Genomic DNA, 23115 nt, shown 5'->3' on the forward strand with positions numbered 1-23115 from the left:
GATCACATATTCTTGTTTTTTTGATTTGTGTAAGTGTGCGATTATGAAGAAAAGGCTTGGCAACAGTGAATGTACGTCAACAGTGATGTCATTGAAGGGCGCTGATTGGTGGAAGAGTGGAGGAGTACGTGCAGGACGATAACTGCTCTTGTCTATCGGCAGCCATGGGAGAGAGAGAGTCGCCTTGTCTTCAATCCCCAGTCTAGTTTTCAGTTAAGTATTATTGGTTTGATCTTTATTTCTTTGTGCGTGCATAAGTGTATAAATTGGTAATTGATTAAGTGATCATTCCAAAAGAAGTTTAATTTGATTTAACTTTCATATTACCATTTTGAAGAAAGGAACTACTGTCTCTCTCTCATGCACGCTCCCACTTAATGTGTGACCATGTGAAATAGTATATTCAGTAACTAAACCAACAATATGTAACTAAGCCACCGATTAATTTGAATAAATGTGTAGTTATCTTGAATTGTGTGTTACTCAAGTTTTGACTACTGCAAATCTGGTTACTGTTCGACCGAGTATTGGGGACCTCTTATGGGCCCAGTTCTGGTAGGAGTTCAGCCCCGAAAGGCGGTTGTAAGTCAGAGCATGGTTCTTAATGCTCAGTTATAGTGTAAAAAAAAAAAAAAAAAAACTTTATTTTCAGTACTCAAAATTTGACACAATGCTTGTTACGGCTTGGGTAAATGATTCCGCTGAATATGGAAATTAAGCGTGTTGAGTCACATGTTTAGTAGCCAACGGAGGTATTCAGTTTTGTTTCCCCATTTCCTGGTCGTGAGTAGATAAGAAATAACAAAGCTTTATCAGTCAAATGGAACTACGGTCAAAAATGGCTTTTGCATTAAACCCTCTTGATACTATAAATGTAACTGGACTACCAGATCCACTCTTGCCAATTGATTCAGAATCAACTGTGTATATTCCTCCAATTTCTTCAACAAGACATGAACACGTAGCACTAACGAGAGAAATGCAAACTTCTCCGTTAAACTTGGCAACCCAGCAAAGAGAAGGTCAGGTACAGCAAACTTGTTCGAGGCTTCCTCGTAAGCCGTTGTGGGTTGATAGACGGCCCGCTTGCAATTTAATGTCTTTCAGTGGCTCCAGTTCTAGTGATGAGGAATTGGGTCCTACAGTTTTTACAGGGAGTGCACTAAATAAATTGTCTACAAATTTAGCACAGCAAACGTTGTTGCAATTAGTACAAGTAGTCCCCGTTGTGAAAGATGACACAGCGGAAAGTATCTTTGAATTTTTGTATAATGTACAATTAATAATAGAAAAGAGGCTGTATCCCCTAAGGGATATCATGTTGGCTGTAATGAGTAAATTGCCTGATAGTATGAGTAAATTATGGATAGAAAATATTTATAAAGGTTATTCTTGGGAGCAAGTCTGTGATAATTTCGTGAATAAATTTGTAAATTCTTTGAGTCGCGAAAGACTGATCACTAAATATGTATTAAGAGTGCAAGATAAGAATGAGGATATAGTGGAATTCCTTGACAGTAGAATACGTGCCGCACTAATTTTGCCAGTGACAACGTTAGAAGAAACATTCGTGAGCATGTTAGTGGAGAGACTTTTACCACACATTTCAAGACAGCTAATGTTTCAAGAACCGATTACCACACTAAAAATGTTGAAAAAGAAGCTAACTCTTTTTCATCAACATAGCCGTCTCACTCAAGATTTTTATGGTGGAGAGAAGAGAAAAATGGAATTACTGGGAACTAAGAAAGAAAAAAATGCTTCTTTTAGTACTTACAGGAACCAGTCTTATTCTAAATTCCGAGCGAAGGATCGTTCACGGATGCCCTCAACTTCTCAGGTGATGTTTTCTTCTTCAAATACCGTAAGTACGAACAGTATCAAAGCAGTGTTTGTAAATGGTTATTTAGAACATTTACCAGTAAATATATGTTTAGACACGGGATCAACTGATAACTTAATTAAAAGTACAACTTTGCAACTTCTCGAAGCTAAAAGAGCAATAAAGATTGTTCCTCAAAACTGTCAAGTGATGACCGGTAACAGCTCTATGTTACAAGTTAATAAGCAAGTTACTGTGATAGTTCGCCTAGGAAAGTTAACTTGGCCAGTGAACTTTTATGTAGTGGAAAATTTACCCGTAGATGCTATTCTTGGTGTAAAATTTCAGATACGAACTAAAGCAATTTTGGATATGAATCAAGGAATAGTTCGTTTCGAGAACGTGCCAGACATTTTGCCTATAGTGTGGAACTGTGATAGTTTAATTAATACCACTCATGTTTCGCAGGAAAATTCTTCACAGGGACAGGTGAAAATTTCCTTTCCGGAAACGTCCACTTCGTTGGAGTCAACTGCAGGAAGACAGACGCGTCCCCAAACTTCATTTCAGAGATGGAACCGAAGAAGCTGGAAAAAGAAGACTACTCAGCCTTCAACAATGAATGCTTTAGCAACTTCAATCGATCCTCCCGATGATGTGTACACTCAAAGAATCGGTGAGTTAAAACGAACTTATAGTGATGTAATAACTGATAAGATAGGGTTAATTAAGGATTTTGTATACACTATAAAAATGAAAGATCAAACACCTGTTCGCACAGCTCCCTATGCTTCGTCCCCTGACAGAAGGAAAGAAGTAAACGCTATAATTAAAGATTTGTTAGAACAAAATGTAATTGAACCATCGAATAGTAGTTATGCTGCACCTTGTTTCTTGGTCGATCAGAAAAGCAAATCTAAACGCTTAGTTGTTAATTATTCTAAGACGAATGAACATATAATGTTTGATGGGTTTCCTCCTAGTAACCTAGAAGAAAGTTTATCAATTTTGAGTCAAGGAAATATTTATTCGGTTTTGGATTGCAAAAAGGCTTTTCATCAAATCTTGTTAGACGAAGAGAGCCGTAAAGTAACAGCCTTCGTTACCCAGGACAATCAATATCAATTTCGTACCATTCCCTTCGGATTGACGATTGGTCCAGCGGCTCTAGCTAGAGCAATGCAAATGATCTTTGGAGATCTAAAAGGAAACTTTCTTTATTGGTATTGTGACGATTTAATTATATTTTCAAAAGATAAAGCCTCTCACCTTGAACATTTGAAAATAGTGTTAGACCGAATGAGAAAATTTGGGGTTACCATTTCTCCTAGTAAGTCACAGTTTCTTAAGGAAGAAATTAAATTCTTGGGCTTTATTATTAAGAATGGAAATTTAATAATGGACCCAGAACGAGTCGAAGCAATTAAGCAATTAAATCCCCCTAAAAATCTGCGAGGATTGATGAAATTGGTAGGGTTCCTTACTTATTTTTCGAGATACATACCCCAGTTCCAAGAAATAATTGGTCCTTTAAACGAGTTGAAAAGAAAAAATGTAAAATTTGTATGGGGGGCTTGCCAACAAAAGGCATTAGATCATGTTAAAAGGTTGTTTCAGGAAAATGTAGTGTTAAAATTACCAGACATGAATAAACGATTTGTTGTTCAAGCTGATGGCAGTCTGTCTGGCTATGGTGCAATTCTGTTACAGGAAGACGAGACAGGTAACTTAAGACCAGTCTCTTTCCACTCAAGAAGACTAAAAGAAAATGAAAAAACTAAAACCATTTATGACATAGAATTATATAGTTTAATGTTAGCACTCGATAAATTTTCATATTACTTGAAAGCACAACCATTTATCATTCAAATGGACTGTTTAAGTGTGACTTGGATGATAAGACGTTCAAAGAAATTTACTAAATACGCACGCTATTTAGAAAAACTCTCAACCTTTAAGTTCGAAATTCAACATATTACTGCCAAAGATAATGTGTCTTCAGACATCTTATCTAGAATATTCGACAGTAAAATTTTTCATACTGAAGAATTGGATGAAGATGAATTACAAAGTTTAAATCTGTCAATGTGGTCTCACCCTATATATTCTCATGTATTACCTGACGAACAAGCCAAAGACTCACAATTGAGTGAGATAATTACCAACTGTAAGAATAAAGTACCGAGTTATAAGTACAAGTTAATGAAGGACGTATTGTATAGAAAAACTAGAGCTAAAGGAATGCCTTACAGAATATGCGTACCGCAACAGTTAAGAAATAACTTAATGGATTATTTCCATAGTAATATATATTGTGGTGCACATGGAAATTGGCAGAAAACTCTTAGACGTCTTCAACGTCATTTCACGTGGGACGGGATGTCCAAAGATGTTAAGGCCTTTTGTCAGAGTTGTGATGTTTGTCAAAAGGCTAAGGAAAGAAATTTAAGACCAGTCAATACTCTTTCCTCTGAAATAGTAAATAAAGTAGGTCAAAGGTATTACATAGACATCGTCGGCCCCCTACCAACATCTAAAGGTTATCAATATATACTTATAATTGTAGATGCTATGTCAAAATTTGTTCGTTTGGAGCCACTAAGGCAACTTTCATCTAAAATAATTGTGAAACATTTATATAATGTATTGTTAGATACGGGGATTTGTATGGAAGTTGTTTCTGATAACGCTTCCTATTTTGTTTCTCAATATTTCACCTCCTTTTTGTTCAATTTAGGCATCAAACACATTACTTGTTCTCCGTACAATCCACAAAGTAACTTAGCTGAAAGGTATATCAAAACTTTAAAAGGAGCTTTGAGAACCTTATTTTCTAAGCAACAAAATCATTGGATGGATGGGTTAAAAGAAATTCAATATTCAATTAATTGTTCATACAATTCAGCAATTGATAACAGTCCAGCTTTGCTATTTACGGGCAGAAACTTCTATGATCCATTAGAAATAAAATGGCAATTAACTTTAAATGAAGATTACCTTGCTCCAGATCAATTAAAAGAGGAATGGGAAAACACAATAGCCTGTTTGCACAAACATTGGGATAAGCGAAATAAGCTTTACAAGAAAAGATTTGCCAATATTCCCTTTGTAGTAGGAGATCTTGTTCTTGCCAAAAGGCAGGTTATCTCGTCCTTAAAAGACCACACAACGAAAAGCCTCAGTTTTCCTTATGAGGGACCTTTTCGTATTGCTCGCTATCTCACTCCATCTAGCGTGTTGCTGCAACACGAGCAAAATCCCTCTGTTCAACGCAGGTGTCACGTGACCTTGCTCAAGCGTTATCTGCCCAGAGTGCAGATACCTTAAGGTCAATGAAAGGGAAAAGGTTGCCGATAGAACATTAGTTTGTAAGAAAATCATTCGTCTTTCGTTCATCAATACTGTTATGTCCTTGTCTTGTTTGTAAACATAATCATTTTGTGTATGGCAAGCTATCGGCTGTAACGTTGAAGTAATATATATATGAATGCATTCATAACAATTAAAAATCATAAGAATTAAAAATCATAAGAATTGTGAGGATATGTAATAGTTAGTCGAAAGACAAAACTAAACTCACAAGGTTGTAAATAAACTGTAAAATTCACCCATTGATAAGTCATGTTTGTGTAAAACTAAATTTAATGTTATAAAATGACTGCAGTTATCATGAAAAAAAAAAAACAAGGGAGACACGATAGTCTTAATTTCTGTAAGAAGTCAGATACTGGTTGGTTTCTTTGTATATTTCGCAGGATATAACCCAGAGAATGTCTAGACAAACTTCATCTTCTGATCAAGGGGAAAATCCTGTGAAACTACACCAACGCGATTTCTAAGGAATAACAAAAAAAAAAATGTGATCTTCGTAAGTTTATTTTGATCGCAGGGGGGGAAGTTTATAACTCCTCGATCACATATTCTTGTTTTTTTGATTTGTGTAAGTGTGCGATTATGAAGAAAAGGCTTGGCAACAGTGAATGTACGTCAACAGTGATGTCATTGAAGGGCGCTGATTGGTGGAAGAGTGGAGGAGTACGTGCAGGACGATAACTGCTCTTGTCTATCGGCAGCCATGGGAGAGAGAGAGTCGCCTTGTCTTCAATCCCCAGTCTAGTTTTCAGTTAAGTATTATTGGTTTGATCTTTATTTCTTTGTGCGTGCATAAGTGTATAAATTGGTAATTGATTAAGTGATCATTCCAAAAGAAGTTTAATTTGATTTAACTTTCATATTACCATTTTGAAGAAAGGAACTACTGTCTCTCTCTCATGCACGCTCCCACTGAATGTGTGACCATGTGAAATAGTATATTCAGTAACTAAACCAACAATATGTAACTAAGCCACCGATTAATTTGAATAAATGTGTAGTTATCTTGAATTGTGTGTTACTCAAGTTTTGACTACTGCAAATCTGGTTACTGTTCGACCGAGTATTGGGGACCTCTTATGGGCCCAGTTCTGGTAGGAGTTCAGCCCCGAAAGGCGGTTGTACGGTTTAAGTTCAATTGGGCACCAGGCTCAACTTGTATATCTAGTATTAAGATAATGTAATTCTTCTAGAATTGTTCTGCGACTCTCTCATTTCTTACATCATAAAGATAAGATTTTTCCCCTATGAGAATAACACTACATATGGTGTCATCAGGGAGTGTATTGTGGAATTCACAGATAATTTTAATGTTTGTCCTGTCATTAACCACAACTTGTTTCCTTTTTGAAGTGTTGATTACAAACATGGGTCTCTGTGCTTTGAATTCATCTGGTGTGTAATACATGTCAGTATTGCCAGTAGTGACCCTTTTGTATGCTGTAAATGCTTCATATAATTTAAAGAAATCATCCTTGGACATGTCTAAATTATAATTTTCTCTAGGAAATACCTCATTTCTGCCATTTTTAAGATATATGTTCTTGATGTTGCAGTTATCAAATCTACTTGAATTTTTTTCCTGATTATTGTGTCTTCCAGTCTGAAACAATACCACCACAAAATCAGGCATGTCATATTGTATACTGGAGAATGAATTTGTAGCATCAAACTCATAATAAGTACCAGCGGCAGGCTTCTGTACACATTGATATGTATAAAATTGTAAAGGAATCTGTGGATTTTTTATTATATCTGCTTTGTATTTAAGAGCATAACTGGCTTCATATTCAACAACTGGGATTCTTAGCTCCATAGTCTGAATAATGCATTTGCCTTCATCAGGTAGGGTATTAGGCAGAGCTTCCCCTGTAGAGTTTATTGTACTGTACCTCATCAAAGCATTATTATCATTGGCAGCTCTTCTACATGTGATTCTTAAACCACCCTTCCACATAATATCTTTGTAATCTGAGAAAAATCCTGGCAACAGGCGCATAGGAAACAGCACTGTGTGGCTCTTGGATAATATTTTATCACCAGCCTCAAATCCACCTATTTTGTAGTAAGAAGCCTCGGGTTTGGATAATTTTAATGTGGCCAAAGCTGTGGAGGTAATGCCGGGATAATCTACTCTGTTTATAACAACGCCATGCTTTCTGATCTCAATTTCAGAGAACAGATGCGGCACAAAATTGTCCACCAATCTTATATTTGAATTTGCCGGATAATCTGTTCCATCGAGCTTTACAACATCAAATTTGATGTATAGATCTGCTCTGTGGGGGTGTATAAAGCCATCCCCTACATCAAGATCAACCTCAATTTCTGTGTTGGGTTAATTTAAATTTGCAAATGTCCTCCTGCTTGGGGGGAACGATTGTAGCTCATAACTCTCAATATTTTCCATTTTTTTTGTATGTATTTTTATTTAAATATTAATCTCTATGATAGCAGTTGTTGTGGCTCCAGCAAAATCAACTAATTCTTCTTTTTCATTAGTGACCATCAATTCAATGTTATCTATTCTATTATGGCACACAGGAAAATATAATGTTGGGGATGGAGTGTAGATGATGGGCTCCATAAATTCAGAATTAGGTTTGAATGTTGCAATGATGCCAGTTTGTTTGTGAGTGCCTATGCCATTTGATTTGGTGATCATACCCTTAGCCACATTACAGTGAATATTCAGAGTCTCTATGGCTAAGAATTTAGGTATATTCATAGCAGTGTGTTTGATGGCTGATTCAAGTTTTGTGTTGTTCTCAAAGCCTAACAGTTCTCCTATAGTACCCAGATCCACTGTTTCTGTAGCAGATACAATCTCTACTCTGTGAGTGACAGAATTTTGAGTTAATACTATACCTCTGGGTAATTGAGCATTTAGAGTGGACAGATTATACTGCCCTGGAGTGATGACAATTTTTTGATCCCCTACTGCAATTTTGTTGTTGTGGTGAGTAATATTAGGGATCAAGTACATGCCATAAAATGCTCTGAGAGCAATTGTTTTGGGATACACTATATCATCATGCAATTTGAGTTTCAATATTGAATTTTGGCTGGTGAGATGGAATACCCCCATGATGTTTTAAATACCACAAGGCTTTTTGAAAATTTTCAATTGATGGTTTATTTATTTGAGACATATATCTGAGAACAGATAAACACAAATGTCCACAATTAACATCTTTGAAGTTTTGAACACGGGCATTATTGTAATAAAGATTAGCTGATTTTAGATATTTTATTAAATTTTCAGGTGGAACACCTCCAAATGAATCAAACACAAATGCCTCATTTTTTAAATATTTAAGATAACAAATCCAGTGAGTTCCCTGATTTTTGTACTTATCCAAATTAACAATGCCACACTCTTTGTTGAGTGGTTGTTCTGGCAAAGAATCAGACATGTACACACCTCTAAAATTTTTGATGCCCAGTGGCTTGATTAAAGCTTCAATATCTTGGTTTGTAAGCGGCTCTTGTTTTTTTTTAAACTTATTCATGGCTCTCTTAACACCTTTGCCTTGTTTCTCCATGGCCAGGTTATGGCGCTTCAATTCATCTAATTCTGCCTTATTCTTTTTGGCATCTATTACTGTTTTTGCTATGGCAGCTGATCCCCCAGCCAAGCTCCCAACAGCCCCGAGAGCAGCTAAGATAGCCGGGATAGTAAATATGAAACCCCCACATGTGTTTTTTTTCTGGATTGTTGTAATTTTTTTAATTGGGGGGTACTAAGCAACAATTTCATACCATGACCCTTTGCAAGACAAGAGCTTTTTTCCTTGCGCTGCTTTTTGGTTAAAAGACTATCAATAGTTTTAAGAGATTTAAGACCTGCATAAGGTATTTGATACATAACACCCTTGGCCTTCATTGTAGGTTTATTATATACATATTTACAGCCCCCACTCCAGTTTTTGTTTGGTGTTCATAGCTATGGTGGTTCCCAATGCTGCTATTCTCTCACTCAAAGAAGCATCTTTGCTTACAAATCTACCAAATGCAGCCTCTTCTAATTTCTTGTCTGCAACATGTCTCTTGTCAAGATCAGAATGTTTGTTGTATGCTATGTTATGGTCTCTGCAAGCAGCATCTAGGGGATTAACACCAGGGTCCCCTCTGTTTAATCTATGGTCCAATTTTGTGCCTGGACCACAATACTGATAGCCTGGAATGTGTAGTTCAAATGGCAGCTTGTTTATAATGTCATTAACCAACCCCCGGCCCTCAGAAATATTCCAAAATTTAGGTGGTAGAGTATTAATAATTTTTGAAAGATATCCAATCCCCTTAGTGTCATTCACTATAAAATTAGACAATTTTGTGCTTATCATGTCCATAATTCCAACCTTTTCATTGTAAAAATTGTGGTTGCCAGCATTTTCCTCCCCAGCTATCACCAATAACCTATCTACAAGTTTCCTGACATCATCAACCCACACAAATTCTTTGGGCAGGGTGTTGTATTGTTTGATTCCACTCCCAGTCTTGATCTGTGACCATATGGGCTTGATTAAATTGTTGTATTTTGCTCCACTGCTAGACTTGACTCTTTTTTGTGTGGGATCATTGTTCTGGTATAGAGCATCTGATTTTATTAATATTTCTTTTTAATGTTCATAGTCTTGATCTGTATAGCTGCCAGGCCTTTTCCTAGTCATCAGTTCCCACAATCCAGGTGTGCCAAGATATTTAACAAAAGCACCTCTTTCTCCAAGATGAGATTCTTGATTTGATTTGATTTTAAAATTTTTGGGTGCGTCAGCACTAAGGCTATTTTGCACCCGTCACACTATACGGGGTCCAGCCCCTTACCGTTACTCGTTACAACTCTAACGTTGCTTAATTAAAATCATAAAAGATTAAAATGTTCTGACTGTTGTTAAAAGCCGAGGCTGCAAAGAACACTCAGCACAAATAAGGACAAAACACAGGACAACACAAACAAAATTATACTGGCCATGGGGCCAGTCGCCAGAGCCTCGTTAGTCTTTAGTCCAGGGTGCACTACGTGGAAGTGATTGATTTGATTTGAATTTAAAATTTTGGGTGCGTCAGCACTAAGGCTATTTTGCACCCGTCACATTATACGGGGTCCAGCCCCTTATTGTTACACAGAACAACTCTAACGTTGTATAACTAAAACCATAAAATATTAAAATGTTCTGACTTTCGTTAAAAGCTGAGGCTGTAAAGGAGCACTCAGCACAAATAAGGACAAAACACAGGACAACACCAACAAAATTATACTGACCATGGGGCCAGTCGCCAGAGCCTCGTTAGTCTGCAGTCCAGGATGTACTAAGTGGAAGTGAGGTTGACTTTTGGGCGCCTACGTGGAAGGTACCCCTTACACCCCAAAGATGAGATTCTGAATATACAATTATATCATCTCCCATAAATGTTACTCTGAAATTGCCAATTCTATGTATGATGCTACCATCACGCTCTGTGTCAGCATATAAGCCAAAAACCTCATCTTTGTTGTCTTTAGGTGTGCTTAAATATTTTTGAGCAAGAAGACCCAATTCAATAGGATCCAGAGTAGCTTCAATTCTTCGAGGAGCAATAGGACTAGGTGTATGAATACTGGAAAGTGGGGTGATTGGATAATCTAATATGTTCCTTGCAGGTACAGGTACAAGCTCTGTGATCAAATTTTGATTTTGCTCTGTAACAGTTTTGATATTTTTACCTAATTCACTAATAGCATCAATGATAGGCTGTTCTGTTTGTTTGTGTTGTTCATAAATTCCTCGGTTCTGTGATTTCCATCCCTTAAATCTTTTTACAAGATAATCTCTTAATTTAAGATCATCAATGATTGGCCTTTTCATGGTTATTTATATATGTTTCAATGTCTAGAAAATTGTTGATTTTATTTCTGTATTTGCCACTATTGGGTTTTCTTGTCATATCAATTGTGACAAACCCATAACTGTCCTGGTTCCAGCACCTACTGCAAAACTTGGAAAAATTATTGTAGCTCAACTCCCAACCTACATATTCATCATGTATGTGTTTGAGGTTGTTATGAACTTGATGAAACACACATATAAAATTGCTGTTGTCTCGGATCAGCTGCTTCGGAATTTTAGAAAAAGTCTGTGCCAGGTAGAAGCAATCAATGTTTTTGTGTCGCCCCTGTGTAAAAAAATTTCTAACCTTGTTTTGATTATCCAGTATAATGTCATCAAACACAACAACAGAATTATCGAGACATTCATGAAGTGGCTTAACATCTGATTCAAAAGTGGCAATATCCAATCCATCATATAGCTTCATCAGCTGCTGATATTTTAATTGTTCCAAGCTCTTAGAGAAGACATACAAGTGCCTGTTTTTCCAGTCTAACCAGTTGGGTGCCAATAAAAAATTATCAATCATTAGTGTAGTTTTACCACAAGTTGATGGCCCAACAATAAGACATCTAATATTTTCAGGCAGCAACTTGCCATTCCTCTTAATCAGCTGTTCAGCTTCTGGCAGCCTTTTTATAACATCCCAGGTGCTCATATTATCACTTCGTCTCCATCGATCCAGCTGTGTTCTGGAAGTCCTAGCCATTTGACAAATAACTTGTTGCCTTTTCTGCGGATGATTTTTTCTATGAGATATGTGTCAGGCTGTTTAGTTTTGCTGAGTTCTTCTTCATAGAATCTGCCTTTGAGAATTTCTCCTCGGTGATCTTTTATTATATATGTGTTAAGGGCCCCGGTTTAACTTGAACCACTGTAAATAATTCAGTGCTCCAGTTTCTTGTAAAGCCTCTTTTGAATAAGTGCTTATATTTGCTGATTCTTACTTGATCACCCACCTTGTATTTGGCCTTTCTTGTTGTTGGCTGGTATCTAGGATAATAAACAGTCCTGATCAATTTTTGCTCATCAGATGGAGTTACTTCAGAGGGTTTCATGTTGATTGTGGAATGAACCGAGTTGTTATATTTATGTAGAAGTTCTGGAAGAATATTAATCCATTTATAATTACCTTGAAGTGTAAATTGTTTATACATAAGATTTTTTAGGGTTTTGTTGAATCTCTCTACAATTGAGGCTTTGAGATCACTGTAACTCGAATAATGTTTTATTGACTGGCTTTTAATAAATTGTTGGAACACAGAATTATAAAATTCTTTGCCATTATATGTTTGCAAATAGCGCGGTGATCTTCCACTCTGATTGATGATTGTCCTGATGGCTTCTGTAACACATTTTCCAGTCTTGGATTTGAGTGGCACAGCCCAGGCAAATTTTGAAAATGTGTCTATTACAGTGAGTAGATAATTGTAGCCCTTGTTGATTTTGTCTAAGTTTTTCAGCTGTCCACTTGCCATCTCAATCAAGTCGCTCTGCCATAAATCATCTATGCCTTTTGTGACTACTGGCAGTCTCTTATAATTATGTCTGGCTTGTCTGTGTAACTCATCAACAATAATTTATCTAGACATAATATGAAAACAAGAATATTGCAACTATAGGGTGTTCAGCAGCTGATACTACAGGACTTTCTAAATATAATTTGTCCCCTATTTGTATTTTCAATTCCAGAGAGCCATCATCTTCAACATAGGCTGTTTCTAATGTATTGGGATATGTAAAATCCTCTAACTCTACACTGGTGATTTTTGCTTTGTTATCAGCATTTGTTATTGATAAGGTGGGGTAGTGGTGTGCCTGTGGTTGTAGCCAATATTTGATTTTGATTGGTCTAAGTGTGCCCCCAACAAAAAAACTGGTAATAAAATTCTGCAGGGGACAGCATATATATTTTGCCACCTGGTGTAAATGGTGAATCATATTCTTTGTTGGGGATGCTGTACAATTCAAGAATTACTGTATGTTTTGGATTCTCAATTATGCCTGTTATTTCTTTTTCTGCTTTAAGCAATCTGCTTGTTACAGATTCAAGGTGCTCATTGATGGTTCTAACAACATCATCATGGCCTGGCTTGATTTTTATGTCCACAACAAGTTTCTTGTATTGTTGCACAATTTCTTGTAGCTGGGTGGCAAAAACAGACAGAGCATTTGCTTGATTGGATTCCATGGTCCCTAGCTGTTGCTTGATATTAGCTACAATTTGTTGCAAATTTTCAATAACTGCCAATTTTGAATTTTGAGCAGTAAGATCATGGACCTGTCTTCTGATATCCTCAAACAGGGCATGCAGTTCATTAATATGTTGATTAGTTGGTAGAGTGGCCACTGTCTGAGTGAGTTGTTTGATCTCTGTCTGGATATTCTTGATATCTTCTGATTTCAATATGCGATTCACTGCCGTCTTTATATTTTTAAGTTCCTGTGATGTAGGCAGATTTGATACTGTATTTTGCAAAAATTCAAGTGCCAATTTCACATTGTTTAATTCAGATGCATCAGCCACATTTTGCATAGCATTTTGGAGCAGGGCTATATCTGCCTGAGTGGGTGTTGATTGCTGTAACATTTCAAGCTTTGTTTGGATATCATCAATCAAGTGATGAAAATGTGACAGCTCAGATTCAGTGTTGAGGTTTTCAAGCTTTGTGGTCTGTTCCTGGACACTAACAAGTGTGTCTACAATACCGGGCAGGCGGGATTCTTGTATATTTGTCAAATCACTTTGCACTGCTGCTATTGTACCCTCAAGATGGGTTATGGTACTTTGAATTTTTCCAAAATCTTCATATGTTTCAAGTTGCAGCTTAATATTTGCAACACTCCGAGTTATTGCACTCAAAGCATCAGAAGATGGCAAATTGTTCATAAAATTTTCAAGTGTCTCAATTTTTTCTTTAACCTCGGCTATGGCATTGTTCAGAGGGTCCAGATTAGGTATTTGGAGTGATTGAATCTGTTCTTTTAGAGTGGAAATCACTAGATCAAAATCTTCTTGTGATTTTATGCTTTTGACAATTGTTTGGAGCTGTGTCTGGACATTATTTATCTGTTCCTCTAATTGTTGTTTCAATTGCTCAGAGTTGGTGGCCTGGCTCTTAAATTTGGCTTGAAGAGCTGCTACAGCTTCTTCTAAACTTTGAAAATTATCTAATGTTGCCAGATCAGTATATTTCTGAAGCAATAATTTGAGTTCAGAATCAATTTTAAGAAGAGGGTCCATGCATTGTGATTGCAAATTTGTAATTTCTAATTGAAGACTGGCATTGAGTGTGGTTTGTAAAGCTTGTAAATCACTTCTTAATTTCTTGACTCTGACATCAAGCATCAGAATCTCATCACTGTGATCTTCATGCCTTGTATGGCCAAATATATCATTAGGCATTTTTGTTTTAGTGGTTATTTATTATTGAATATCTGATTCTTAATTCTATAAAAAAAGGTATAAGCTTGTCATAGGATCCAGGGACCTCAATATATAAGCAGTCACCAGCAGAAATAGTATATATAGTGCCAGAAATCATGTTTGAGTGCTTAATTCTATAAATATTTCTCCCTACTGAAATTTTGACATTACCCTCAGGAGTTGTAATAAATTGCAATTGACCACCTACAGGTAATTGGTAATGATTTAAATTATTGTTAAATATGTACAATGTTTTACCTGTTTCATCATCAACATCTGTAAGTATGCTGTTCAGATGAATAATTAACAAAGCACTTAGTTTAGATATCATATCAGAAGAGGGTTGTGGTGTTGGCAGCTCCATAATAGCCTGTTTTTTGAACCCAAATAAGTTCATAGGCATGTTTATTTATTTCAAATCATGCTCTGTAATTGGGCATTGATTGCCATTTTTCAAATCACAATGCCCCCATGGTAGAGTATGTATGCCACATGACAAAATGCATCTCTTATCATCATGTGGGTCCAGAGCCACTTTTCTTACAATATTTGAAGTCAATAAGTGATCCACACTCTGAATTCTATTTTCTGATGTTCTGATTGTGCTACATGATTTGAGACAATTTTTGTAATCCTCAAATTCAAGCTCTTTGTCCACAGTTACTCTGCCAATGCCCTTGGCCTTTTTGGCAACAACACCACTACATGTTTCAAAACTGTACATCTTGGCCCTTAACCCAGCAAATGCCACAATAACATCACCAAGTGTCTCATTTTTTAACTTGCCAGGCACCTTTTTGTTGTGGGGTTGAATTTTTGAATGTTCACTGGTATCAAAATATTTAAACAATTCAGGCTGTGCAATATCTTGATAAACATCTTCTGTTTGAATATCAAGAACAAAACTATCAGTGTCCATGTACATCAATTTTACACAATCACCATAAAAGGGCTTCAACACATCATAATACAATTTTAACATGTGTAATTTGGCCAATTCCAATATCACAGCCCCTACATAAATAGGCTTATCAAATTTAATATTTGTTTTTTTCATGTTGAAGAGTGCCATATTTTCATCATAAATTCTTCTATAATTGAAGTTGGGCTTTGCAACCAATTTTTTGCTCCGGCTGGGGTCAGTAATTATTTTAACATCAATATGTTTTCTGACATTTTCAATTGTTTTGCCATACACTGAATTGACCATCAATTTAAACAAAGTCTTATCAAATTGGCTCATTGCAGATGTTCGAAGCTCTGTGTTTGTATCAATATATGGCTTCAACCATCTTGAGTGCCTGAACCTCAAAACTTTTCCAACTTTGATCACTTGAACACCATGATTCATCAGGAACTGGAGGTTTTTGTAATATATGACATAACCCTGTTTTGGCTCCAGAGTCATCATCAATTTCTTCTGTTTAGAGCCAGGTGAACACTTAACCTCGGGAATTGGGGGCAGATCAGAAAAGTTATTGTGTAAATTATCTGGAATTGTCAGATCAACCTCTAAGAACAGGCCATAGTTACTGTCATCAAAATCCTTAAGATCTTCAATATTGAAATCTTCAACCCACTCAAGCCCTGCATATGGCAGTTTTTTCATCATGGCATAACCATAGAGGCTGTTTGCATCTACATACAGTATATAATTTGATGGCCGTGCTGGATCATAATCAGGAATATATTTGTTATTTGCTCTGGTATATCTCTGAGAGCATTGCACCATGCCTCCTCTTATACATTGTTCCATAAACAGATACATATCTTGATCCTGGATCAGATTTAATTGCATTTTAGTGTTCAAAAACATTGCAGACCATGCTAGGCCCGGAGCACTGTAAAAATATATTGGATCCAGCTTATAATTTTTCATGGAAGATTTTCTGAATACCTGCAGTATATCAGCTAAGAGGGTCACATCAAGTTTTAAATATGCCTTGTGATAATCACCAAATGTCTGGCAATTTAAATTGTTCCACATCAATTGGGCATGGTGATAATCATCATCAGTGATTCCAGATGCTCTGATTTTGCTGTAAAACTCTTGTTGTGGTGGCAGAGAACACTCATCAAATTTAGAAAAATCTGTAACATAATCATATGGATATACACCCTTCCGCCTAATTAATTTCAGGTCCTGATTTGGAAACAAAGCACATGTGATTTTGAATTGATCATCAGATAATTGACTGGCCAGTGTAGCCAGGCTAGCCGATAAAATTTTGTAGGAATCAAGAAATCTTAAGTGAATAGAAACACCATTAACTTTAATTATTTTGTTAATGGCAATATATTTCTCATCATTTTCAGCTAAAATATTTAAATTCTGCTTGTTAAACCCCTCGTACCTGATCAAATGATGAAAATCATAATTGGATGCACCATGGCAAAATATGGGGACAAATTTTGGTCTCTGGATCTGAATATTGCAGCTATTACACAGGGCCATTAAGAATTTACCATCTGTATGAGAATGGTGTTTCACCTTGATATTTGTATCTGAAAATTCAGAATCACATACCGGGCATTTTTCTGCATTGTTGAAATCTTCAATCTGTTTCTCTGTTAAAGGCAACATGGGTTTTGATTTTAATAAGACATTAGATGCTATGTCACGGCACTCATTTTCTATTCTATGTGCAAATTTTTTGATGGCATCTGCTCCCATGTATAAATCTTCTTTACTAACAACACCATCCTGTACAACCACATAATAAAAACTGGAAGGTTCATGTAGCTGGTATGGTGTAATTGAAGATTCTTCAGGATCTGGGCTACAGAATGCAAAAGGTTTGAGATTTGATTCAAAATCACAGACTATATATGCTGGGTGTTCCAACAAGGCTTCAAACTTATTGAATTTTGCATTTTCATTTGGGCTAGGCATAAGCATATGAACAGGTTTATGATTCCCACAGTATTTCAGATGCTCAATTAACTTGTTTTTAGCAATTTCTGCATTCTTTTCACAAACACCATTCACCATTTTTCTACCATCAAATACAGACAAACATCTTCTGCACAACTTGAATATTGTATTGGATTTGTCTAGTTGTGTTCTGACTAATGCTTGAAGATTATGTATCAAAGTGTAATGATATGTGCCATCCTTTTCAATTAAGAGCAGATCAATCGGAATAGCAGATTCATCATCAAGTGTACTGATTCTGAGAGGATCTATCAAGCAATTGCCACGGCCAGTAGAACAAGTAAATACATTAATAGATAATTGTTTGCCATTGATATCCCGGGCCTTTATTTTTCAAATTTATCAATATTCTGAACAGACATTGGATATTCTAAACCCTCCATTGCTTCATCAAAATCATTTTCATGCTGTTTATAATAAGTTATTCTCTCAGGATGCCTTGAAACTGGATACAAAGTAGCTAAAATACACCACAAAAAGCATTTCTCGTCATTATTTTTTATATTAACCACGGCTGTTTTGTTTTTGATATTGGCAGGTAATGGCACATAAGTGGAACCTTGTAATGGGCTGAATTCAGAAATATTAACATAGAGATTGTGTGGAGATCCGCATAGGCTCCATCCAGACTCTTTTGCTGCAAATTCAGTGTGTTTAATATTCAATTGATCTATCAAATTGCTTATTATTTTGTCTGAATTTGCATTTGAGTATACAGGTACAGTTTCTGTTATGTGGGGCTGTGTAAATTTTGTGCCATTTGGCTTCTTATATTGTGTAAACAATTTGAGGGACAGCTTATAAGACCCATTTTGTGCATTTAGAATTGTCTGCACATCAGGATTTATACTCTTCAAAAAAGTCTTAATACCACATCTTGGCTCTGATACATAACGGTGATCCCTTAATTGGCCGTTAAAACTGCTATGGATGGGTTCATAGCGTGGCTGCTTTGCCGGTCCAGCATTAACAGGTGTTTCATGCTTTCTTTTTAGACCAGATGTAGATGGTTGAGGGGGCAATATTGATGACTGATTTGATTTGATTTGATTTTAAAATTTTTGGGTGCGTCAGCACTAAGGCTATTTTGCACCCGTCACACTATACGGGGTCCAGCCCCTTACCGTTACACGTAACAACTCTAACGTTGCTTAATTAAAATCATAAAAGATTAAAATGTTCTGACTGTTGTTAAAAGCCGAGGCTGCAAAGAACACTCAGCACAAATAAGGACAAAACACAGGACAACACAAACAAAATTATACGGGCCATGGGGCCAGTCGCCAGAGCCTCGTTAGTCTTTAGTCCAGGGTGCACTACGTGGAAGTGAGGTTGACTTTTGGGCGCCTACGTGGAAGGTACCCCTTACACCCCAATATTGATGACTGTGCAGAGCAAGTATCTTTATGTGTATATGTGAAGTATTGCATGCTATATTCTCTATGGCATTTTGGGCAAATTTTTGTGGGAGTTCTGCTTTTGTCTGGATTACAAATCTTTTGGTGCTTAGCCCAATTGGGGCTGGATATATTCTTATTGCATTGATTACAATGTTTTTGATTTGGCATTTTTGTTGTTGTTTATTATATACAATTTTCTGGGGTCCAAATCAAAATTCTATGCTTAATAAAAATATCAGTTGGGTTCAGCAGTGTGATTTGTATGTGTGTATGTGTATGTGTGTGTATTAATATTTTTGGCTTTGGTATTTTTGTTGTTTCTTTATTATATAAAATTTCTTGGGGTTCAAATCAAAATTCTATGCTTAATAAAAAATATCAGTTGGGTTCAGTGCAGACAAAAAAACTGCATAGCTCTATGTCAATTAGTTCTTGAGATATTAATTATTTTGTATTTAGGAACCACTTTGGCCCCCCTGCCAAAAATTGGCTTTTATTGTATCAGTGTATATTGTTTCAATGACCTTACTTGGGTTATTCCGCCAAATTATATGCTTTTAAGTCTCCTATACTTTGGTGGAGCCTGTTCAGGTTCTATCCCCCCGCGATGTGGTTTTGATTTGATTTTGATGTTAAAATTTTGGGTGCGTCAGCACTAAGGCCATTTTGCACCCGTCACACTATACGGGTCCAGCCCCTTACCGTTTCACATAACAACTCTAACGTTGCTTAATTAAAATCATAAAATGTTAAAATATTAAAATGTTCTGACTTTTGTTAAAAGCTGAGGCTGCAAAGAACACTCAGCACAAATAAGGACAAAACAAAGGACAACACAAACAAAATTATACTGGCCATGGGGCCAGTCGCCATAGCCTCGTTAGTCTGCAGTCCAGGGTGTACTACGTGGAAGTGAGGTTGACTATTGGGTGCACTACGTGGAAGAAGCACCCCTTACACACCCCCGCGATGTGGGTTCCACTGCCGATCCAGCAATGGTGAAGAATCTGCACTGTGCTCTGGCTTATATAGATTTATAGAGCCAATAGAAACCCTGCTTATTTAAACCAATCAGAAAACACCACATCATTACATTATGTCATAAGCCACCAATCAGAAAACAACACATGTCTAATAATTTTTTGAATAATATTAGGTAATAATTTGTTGCAAAACATGATGCAATATAAATAAACCAGAAATAGGCCACAAGTGGACCGGAAGTGGACCGGAAGTGGGCAGAAATGGGTAGAAATCGCCGAAAATAGACCGGAAGTGGACCGGAAGTGGGCAGAAATGGCCGAAAATAGACCGGAAGTGGACCGGAAGTGGGCAGAAATGGCCGAAAATAGACCGGAAGTGGGCAGAAATGGGTAGAAATGGCCGAAAATAGACCGGAAGTGGACCGGAAGTGGGCAGAAATGGGGAGAAATGGCCAGAAATGGACCGGAAGTGGGCAGAAATGGGCAGAAATGGCCAGAAATGGACCGGAAATAAATATGTGTGAATATGGGTGGGTGTGGGTGTGTGTGTGGGTGGGTGTGGGTGGCTCCTATGAGCATTTTTGGCTTAGTTTTAGGTGTGGCCAAAAAAAATATCAAGAGGGGCATATTTTTGACAGGTTTATGGACAACAATCTGACAGAAGTGCCTTTTATAAGTGTAGACAAATCAATCTCAGGGGGGTCATACTTTCTCAGGAAATTCCCGAGGGCATTTTTACAAAAATCTTGGATTAGACGGGGTTCCACACTTGAGCAAAAAGCTCATATGGGCATGTTGAGCTTGTTTTAAGTGTAGCCAAATCTGCCAGAGGGGGGTTTATACTTTCCGGTCCTGGTTATAGGTCAAATCATACTACTCACAATCACCTCGTTTGCGTCTATCCAACTTTTTTCCTCCAGTCCCAGCCATTTCACCAACAGTTTGTCTCCTTTTCTACGTAATACTTTTTCAATAAGATACGTGTCGGGGTATTTTGTTTTAGAAAGTTCCTCTTCGTAAAATCTTCCTTTCAGAATTTCGTCGCGATTATCTTTTATTATATACGTGTGACGGTTTCCGGGTAAGACTCGAACTACGGTGAAAAGTTCCGTACTCCAATTCTTTGTGAAGCCCTTTTCGAACGCACGCTTAACTTTACTGATTCTCACCTGATCTCAAATTTTGTATTTCGGTTTCTTGCTTGTAAATTTGTACTTTGGACAATAAACCGTAGAAATTAAACGTCGCTCGTCAGATTTGTGGACGTCAGCCGGTTTCATGTTTATCGTGCGATGCAAACTGTGATTATAGCTGTTAACGAGTTCTGGAAGCATGTCGAGCCACTTGTAATTCCCCCGAAGCGTGAACTGTTTCCACATCCGTGTTTTGAGAGTTCGGTTCCACTATGCTGGCTTTCATGTGACTAAAGGTGGAGTAATGTTGAATATTTCGTTTTTGAATAAATTGCCGAAAGACAGAGTTGTAGAATTCTTTTCCGCTGTCTGTGTGAAGAAATCGAGGTCGCCTGCCACTTTCATCGAAAATGGTTTTGAATGCTTCCACCACGCAGGTTCCTGTTTTTGCCTTGAGGGGTAAAGCCCACGCAAATTTTGAAAATGTGTCTATAACGGTGAGAAGATACTTGTATCCCTTGTTGATTCTATGTAAATTTTTTAGATTGTAACTGCTCATTTCCCCAAGGTCAGCTTCCCACAGGTCGTCTATGCCTTTTGGTCACTACCGCCAGTCGTTTGTAGTTTCGCCGTGCAGGTTTGTGCAGCTCGTTCACAATAGCTTGCCTAGACATTGCGTGAAAATAAGAATATAGCTTGGATGGGATTTCTGGTCGCAGACAATGCCGGGTTTTCTATGTACATCTTATCACCTACTTCTATGTCGATAATTTGAGTGGCGTCTTCGGCATAGGCAGTCTCGCGAGTTTCGGGGTGTGTGAAATCGACCAACTCCACTCCTCTTATTTTAGACTCGTCACTGATGTTCGTCACGGTCATCGTTGGGTAGTGGGTTGCGTGAGGCAAAGACCAGTATGAAACCTTGACGAACTGAAGTGTGCGAGCAAGGAAAAACTGATGATAGGCTTTGGCGGGGGTCAGCATGTAGAGTTTGGCATCCGGATGGAAGAGCGAGGAAAATTCCCTGTTTGGAATGCTGTACAGTTCGATGACGACGGTGGACTTGAGATTGTCGATGCCCGCGTTCAGGGTGTTTACATTGGTTAGAACCTCGCTCTCCACATCCTCCTATCTACCGTTTATTGATTCCAAGTGTTCCTCGATAGCACGGACAACAGTGTCGTAATCGGGCTTGATCTTCACATCGACAATTAGCCTCTTGAATTTTTCGTTTAACTCGTGTAGTTGGGTACTGAAATTGGTTATGGCCGATGCTCTTTCACATTGGCGATAATCTGCTGCAGACTTTCCACCAGTGTCAACTTGGAGCTCTGGGTTGCGAGGTCGTGGACCTGGGTTCTAATTTCCGCAAACAAGGCATGTAGCTCGCTGATGTTCTGGTTGGTGGGTAAGGTTGCAACAGACTCCCGAAGCAATTCAATTTCGCTTTGGATGTTTTTGATGTCGTCGGATTTGAGTATTCGGTTGAGAGCCCTCTTCACGCTTTTCAGTTCCTGCGAGGTAGGCAGGGTGGCCACCGTGTTTAGGAGCGACTCCAAAGCTTTTTTCATCGCGTCCAACTCCGAGGCAGCAGCAGCAGCGCGTATGCCTTCTTGTAATTGTGTCATGTCGTCCTGGGTGGGGGTGGATTGTTGTAAAGTTTCCAACTTTGCCTGTATGTCGTCGATCAAGTGATGAAAATGCGAGAACTCTGATTCGGTGTTTAGATTTTCCAGCTTGGTGATCTGCTGTTGGACGCTGGCCAGAGTATCCCTGATGCCAGGCAGTTTGGATTCCAGTGCTTCGTGTACGCTTGCCAGATCATTTTTGATGACGGCGAGAGCATCCTCAATATGAGCTATGGTACCTTGCAGCTTCCCGAAATCCTCGTAGCTCTCAAGTTGGAGTTTTATGTTGCATCATGTTTTGCAACAAATTATTACCTAATATTATGCAAAAAATTATTAGACATGTGTTGTTTTCTGATTGGTTGGTTATGACATAATGTGATATTGTTTCAGATGTTTTCAATGCGGTCTGTGCTTAGGCTATATAAAGAGATTTTGCATTGCATATCAGCCAGTATTGTGAGAGTTGTTGAAGAGTAAGGGTGTGTTGTTTCAGTGCTGCTCATATTTTTAAACACAAAAATATTGCAGATTTGTATAAATTG

The 23115-nt window shown here is 37.5% G+C and overlaps 1 protein-coding gene across 1 annotated transcript; it reads left to right on the plus strand.

Annotated features, from left to right (window-relative positions):
• Window positions 1-1245: 1245 nt before the first annotated feature.
• Window positions 1246-5663, plus strand: LOC145982148 (uncharacterized). The gene is made up of 2 exons (XM_083115718.1): window positions 1246-2498; window positions 5578-5663. Exons 1-2 carry the CDS (start codon window positions 1319-1321, stop codon window positions 5598-5600), a joined length of 1203 nt encoding a protein of 400 aa, XP_082971844.1. The 5' UTR covers window positions 1246-1318; the 3' UTR covers window positions 5601-5663.
• Window positions 5664-23115: the final 17452 nt, after the last annotated feature.

This window comes from Lepisma saccharinum (assembly GCF_977018435.1).
Source record: "Lepisma saccharinum chromosome 12 unlocalized genomic scaffold, izLepSacc3.1 SUPER_12_unloc_1, whole genome shotgun sequence".
NCBI classification, from domain to species: Eukaryota; Metazoa; Arthropoda; class Insecta; order Zygentoma; family Lepismatidae; genus Lepisma; species Lepisma saccharinum.

Bases quoted from the DNA above. Each gene is read 5' to 3' on its own strand.
- LOC145982148 (XM_083115718.1), top strand. From the start codon at position 1,319: ATGTTGGCTGTAATGAGTAAATTGCCTGATAGTATGAGTAAATTATGG. The intron at 2,499-5,577 runs GTGAGTTAAAAC...TATATTTCGCAG, and splicing joins TGTGTACACTCAAAGAATCG to GATATAACCCAGAGAATGTC.